Raw genomic sequence first — 6,184 nt, 5'->3', positions numbered from 1 at the left:
TGTGTATGGATTGGGATAACAGTTGTATGAGCCCCTAATAAAATGTTAAAAAAATAAAAATAAAAATAAAGTACACAACGTCAAAATATTGTACTTAAAAAAGTCACTACTTATACTACAAAACAATCTGTTTCATTGAATTTTTCCAACACACTGCTAGTAGAAACTTATGTTTAAGCCTACCAAAAGAAAAAAATCAAACCAAACTCACTGCCATTGAGTCAGTTCTGACTCAGAGTTACTCTATGGTACAGGATAGAACTTCCCTCTGTACGTTTCCATGATTGTAACTCTTTGGAGGAGTAGAAATCCTTGTCTTTCTGCTGGTTTAAGTCTACATATTAATAAATCCGTGATCAATTTTACAAGTGCAAATTCCTTCCCAACCATTTCTCAAAACTTATTTCTAAAAATCATAAATGACTGTAAAATTACCGAGGACAAATTTGAAGATCCTCAAAGACATAAATAAGCAAACATAACTGAACCTACTCTTACACCACCCAAAGTTATTTACTATATTTGAGTGCATTTACATCGAGTGCAGTCTACATTTGAGTGCAAAATAATTCCTTTTAACGCTTCTTGAAAAATGTCAAACCTACAGAAAATTTGAAAGACTACATACTCAACACCTATATGAGAGGAACCCCCCAAAACCCCGGAAAAAGCTCTGCTGGCCAGGGCTTTCATAGTATGCATTTTTCCCATTAGGCAAGCATCGAGCAACTCACTCTGAGTTACTGCACCCAGTGGCATCACTTGGGAAGATTCTCTCTGGTCACGGTGAATATTTTTGTAAAAGCAGTTTCACTTGAACCTTGTTTTATGTGATGGCCAATTTAAAAGAACAGCATGTAGCTGTGAAGTTTTGTTTCCTGCTCGGGAAAAATGCCACAGAAACTGTTGTGACATTGAACACAGCTTACATGAACAGTGCTATGGGGGAAAAAAAAAGTGTATGAGTGGTTTTCTTGTTTCAAAAAAGGTGATGTCGATTGATGAAAGACCTCATTCTGGATGCCTGTCACCTTCCCGAAAGGATGAAAATGTCGACAAAATTCATACACTTGTGCTTGAAGACTGACAATGGACCACTGAAGAGATGGGGATGTTATCTGGGCTATACTGGAGCTTGGTTCAGTGAATTTTAATGGAAGATTTGGGAATGAGAAGGGTTGCTACGAAATGTGTGCCTCGGGTTCTAACTGACCAGGAATAAGAGCATTGAGTGGAAACATGTAGTGCTTTGAAAGAACAGCTCTGAACCAACCCAGACTTTTTATAAAATGGTCATTACTGGTGATGAGACCTGGCGTTATTCTTACAACCCCCAAACCACACATCAATCAACCCAGTGGAAGATGTCATCACCACCTTGCCCAAAAATTAGCTTGTCAAGTGAAATCAAAGATCAAGATGATACTCATTTGGTTTTTTGATGTGAGGGAGATAGTGCATTTGGAGTTTGCTCCACCAGGTCAGACTGTTAATCAAGCTTTCTATTTAGAGGTTCTGAAAGATTGTCTAATAGTGTGACACAAAGAAGGCCTGATTTGTGGCAGACAGGGGACTGGTTTTGCCACCACAGGAACGCACACAGCCATCTCAGTGTGCCAGTTTTGGCAAAACACCCAGCATGCCTCTCTTGTCCCATGCACCTTACTCACCTGACCTTGCTCCATGTGACTTCTGTTTGTTTCCATGAATGAAGAGGGCAATGAAAGGACAGCAATTTGAAGAAATGGAAGAGGTGAAGAGAAAAACAAGGGAGGTGCTGTCTGCCATCCAAAAAAATGAGTTTGAAAAATTTTCCAAGAATGGAATCATAGATTTGACAAATGTATTAAGCATAATGGAGAACACTTCCAAGGTCCTAAGGTTGTTTTGTAAAAAAAAATTAAATATGTTGCTTTGGAAAAAAAATTCTGGGTTTTTTTTGATACCCCCTTGTATGCCTTTTATTTATATTAACCATCTCTGAACACTTTGCCCAATTTGCTTTCATGATCTCTCTCTAACCACATACATCCTGTTTTAATTTCTGAACCATTTAAAATTAAGTTGTAGACACTGCCTCTGAATACCTCAGTATCTTTCTTTTTAGAATAAGGACTATCTCCAATGTAAGCCAATGAAACTATCACACTAAAATTAACAAACAAATTTGTAACTAAAAAAAATTTTAACTAAAAAAGTACTTCAAAGTTAAAAAAATATTAAAAACAGTTATTAATGAGCTATTTCATATACAGATTACACACATAATTCAATAACTGATTTGTTACAAGCTTTGCATTTGGATATATCTTAATTGACAACAGTTTTTTTCCATACCTGACTTTTCATTTTTTATGATATTAGCTTTTTGAACTGCTCTTGTCTGTCATAAGCAATATAACCACAGTTCTTCTCATTTAAAACATTATATTTAGTTTTTTGTGCTTTCATATTGCTAAGATAACAGTATATGTGCTTGCCATTCTGTATTCTGACTTTTGGGTTTATTTTGACTAAGTATTTTCACTAGTATTTTTCATTTAACCCAACAGCCACGCCAAGGGGGCAGATAAAAGGTTTTACAAGGCCTCAGAAACCCTAGATAAGGGTGACTATGAGTCAAAATTGACTCGACAGAATGGGTTTGTTTTGTTATGCATTTAATAGGATAGCCTCATAATTTTCCATATGACTAAAAATTCTTTGTAAACATTGCTGCTGAGTTCATTCCAACTCTGAGCAATCTCATGCGGAGACTTACTGCTCCACAGGGTTCCCAGTCTGTACATCTTTATGAGAAAGGGGGCCCTGGTGGTGCAGTGATTAAGCACATGGCTATGAACTTCAAGGTTGGGGTTTCAAAAAGATGTGGCAGTCTGTTTCCATAAAAAGCACAGCCAGGCATCAAAGAACAAAAAAATCATATCATTGTGAATGAGGGGGAGCATGGAGTGGAGACCCAAAGCCCAGCTGTAGGCAAACTGGACAACCCCTTACATAAAGGTCTCATGGAGGAGATGAGCCAGTCAGGGTGCAGTATACCAATGATGAAACATACAACTTTCCTGTAGTTCTTTAATGCTTCCTCCCCCCACCTCCCTGCACTATGAAGATCACAATTCTACTTTACAAATACGGCTAGACCGGAGGATGTACATTGATGCAGATAGGAACTGGAAACACAGGAAATCCAGGACAGATAGATAAACCCCTCAGGACCAATAAGGAGAGTAGCGATACCAGGAGGGTAAAAGGAAGGTAGGGGAGAAATGGGAATCTACATATAACTCCCTTCCTGGGGGATGGACAACAGAAAAGTGGGTGAAAGGAGACACTGGACAGTGTAAGACATGACAAAATAATAATAATTTATAAATTATCAAGGGCTCGTGAGGGAAGGGGGGGTGGGAGGGGAAAAAATGAGAAGCTGATACCAAGTGCTCAATTAGAAAGAAAATGTTTTGAGAATGATAATGGCAATAAATGAACAAATATGTTTTATACAATTTATGTATGTATGGATTGTGATAAAGTTGTACAAGCCCCCAATAAAATGATTAAAAAATTTTTTTTTTAAAAAGCACAGCCTGGAAACCCTACATTGCCATTCTACTGTGCCCTACATGGTTGCTGGACGATGAAATCTATGTAGCAGCAATGGCTTGGTTTGATTTTTAATTTTTATAGAAACAGATTATGTACCTTTCTCCTACAGAGAGGCTGTTGAGCTTGCAATTCCAACCTTTTGGTTAGAAACGGGAGTGCTTAACCGCTGTTTCACTTGGGCTCCAAACACCATCTGTAGTAGGTGTAATTATTTTACTGAGAGGATGTATCATAGTTTACCTTAATTGTTCTTCTATAAAGTAAACTACTCAAGTGGTTTCCAGTTTTTTGGGGGGGATGTGTGTGCTATGTTTAATAACCCTGAAAGGCCAATCTTCTAACATGAGCAATAAAGCTTCCATCCCCATCCAAACTGTAGGCCTTTTAAAAGTGTTTTTTTTTAAGTGGGCAAGGTTGTGGCACCTACTTGGCAAAGTTGGCCAGGTTCTGGATGACCTTAGCAATAAGAGTGAGAGTCCGAGAGGTGCGATCATCAGGATACTCCTGCATAAGGTTGAAAAGACTGGGAGACATTATGGCCGGGCACAGAAACCGGAGAAACAAGGAGGCACTAATGAGCCGCTCACTGATGTCCTGCTTGCCGCGGTTCAGGCACTGATGCTTCCACGATGCAAACACTTCTTTCAGTTCACGAGGGAAAACACTGGGGGAGGGAAATAAAAATCTGTAAGTATCTGAGCCCAGCAAAGCAAGCTCACTCTGATACCCGCATCTCTGCTCTAGAGGCATGCTGTGAGGAGACTGAGCAGACAGAGAGCTGTCTGGCTCAGGGCTGCAAAGGGGAGGTGGTAGAAAATTCAATGGCCAGATAGAGACTGGAAGCCCCAAACTACAAAGCTCAGGGATGAGTGTAATTTAGTTTTGCAAAATGAGAAAATGGCATGAGGCTCCTGACTAAAGCATGTGGTTTAATTCAGGTCATGACTGTTCAGCAAAAGTCTTCCCAAATCCTACCGATTGTTAGGTTATGTTATTGTTAGCAATGATCAAAAGTCATTACTGTAATGGTGAACCAACAGTGATATATTAGTAAGTATCTTATAGTGCATTTGGAGTTTGCTCCACCAGGTCAGACTGTTAATCAAGCTTTCTATTTAGAGGTTCTGAAAGATTGTCTAATAGTGTGACACAAAGAAGGCCTGATTTGTGGCAGACAGGGGACTGGTTTTGCCACCACAGGAACGCACACAGCCATCTCAGTGTGCCAGTTTTGGCAAAACACCCAGCATGCCTCTCTTGTCCCATGCACCTTACTCACCTGACCTTGCTCCATGTGACTTCTGTTTGTTTCCATGAATGAAGAGGGCAATGAAAGGACAGCAATTTGAAGAAATGGAAGAGGTGAAGAGAAAAACAAGGGAGGTGCTGTCTGCCATCCAAAAAAATGAGTTTGAAAAATTTTCCAAGAATGGAATCATAGATTTGACAAATGTATTAAGCATAATGGAGAACACTTCCAAGGTCCTAAGGTTGTTTTGTAAAAAAAAATTAAATATGTTGCTTTGGAAAAAAAATTCTGGGTTTTTTTTGATACCCCCTTGTATGCCTTTTATTTATATTAACCATCTCTGAACACTTTGCCCAATTTGCTTTCATGATCTCTCTCTAACCACATACATCCTGTTTTAATTTCTGAACCATTTAAAATTAAGTTGTAGACACTGCCTCTGAATACCTCAGTATCTTTCTTTTTAGAATAAGGACTATCTCCAATGTAAGCCAATGAAACTATCACACTAAAATTAACAAACAAATTTGTAACTAAAAAAAATTTTAACTAAAAAAGTACTTCAAAGTTAAAAAAATATTAAAAACAGTTATTAATGAGCTATTTCATATACAGATTACACACATAATTCAATAACTGATTTGTTACAAGCTTTGCATTTGGATATATCTTAATTGACAACAGTTTTTTTCCATACCTGACTTTTCATTTTTTATGATATTAGCTTTTTGAACTGCTCTTGTCTGTCATAAGCAATATAACCACAGTTCTTCTCATTTAAAACATTATATTTAGTTTTTTGTGCTTTCATATTGCTAAGATAACAGTATATGTGCTTGCCATTCTGTATTCTGACTTTTGGGTTTATTTTGACTAAGTATTTTCACTAGTATTTTTCATTTAACCCAACAGCCACGCCAAGGGGGCAGATAAAAGGTTTTACAAGGCCTCAGAAACCCTAGATAAGGGTGACTATGAGTCAAAATTGACTCGACAGAATGGGTTTGTTTTGTTATGCATTTAATAGGATAGCCTCATAATTTTCCATATGACTAAAAATTCTTTGTAAACATTGCTGCTGAGTTCATTCCAACTCTGAGCAATCTCATGCGGAGACTTACTGCTCCACAGGGTTCCCAGTCTGTACATCTTTATGAGAAAGGGGGCCCTGGTGGTGCAGTGATTAAGCACATGGCTATGAACTTCAAGGTTGGGGTTTCAAAAAGATGTGGCAGTCTGTTTCCATAAAAAGCACAGCCAGGCATCAAAGAACAAAAAAATCATATCATTGTGAATGAGGGGGAGCATGGAGTGGAGACCCAAAGCCCA

General features: G+C 38.2%; 1 protein-coding gene across 4 annotated transcripts in view; it reads right to left on the bottom strand.

Moving 5' to 3' along the window:
- Positions 1-6,184, bottom strand: part of RASAL2 (RAS protein activator like 2) — a 111,473-nt gene that overhangs the window by 33,004 nt on the left and 72,285 nt on the right. For all 4 annotated transcript variants that reach the window (XM_045297917.1, XM_045297918.1, XM_045297919.1 and 1 more), the window contains exon 9: positions 4,034-4,270. In XM_045297917.1, the coding sequence (XP_045153852.1) occupies positions 4,034-4,270 (237 nt within the window). The remainder of the gene's footprint in view (positions 1-4,033; positions 4,271-6,184) is intronic.

The sequence above is a fragment of the Echinops telfairi genome, unplaced genomic scaffold, assembly GCF_000313985.2.
Source record: "Echinops telfairi isolate 266 unplaced genomic scaffold, ASM31398v2 ScPeMD7_7424;HRSCAF=8462, whole genome shotgun sequence".
NCBI classification, from domain to species: Eukaryota; Metazoa; Chordata; class Mammalia; order Afrosoricida; family Tenrecidae; genus Echinops; species Echinops telfairi.
Note: the sequence above shows the minus strand (reverse complement) of the source record. Positions and strands in the feature narration are given on the sequence as shown.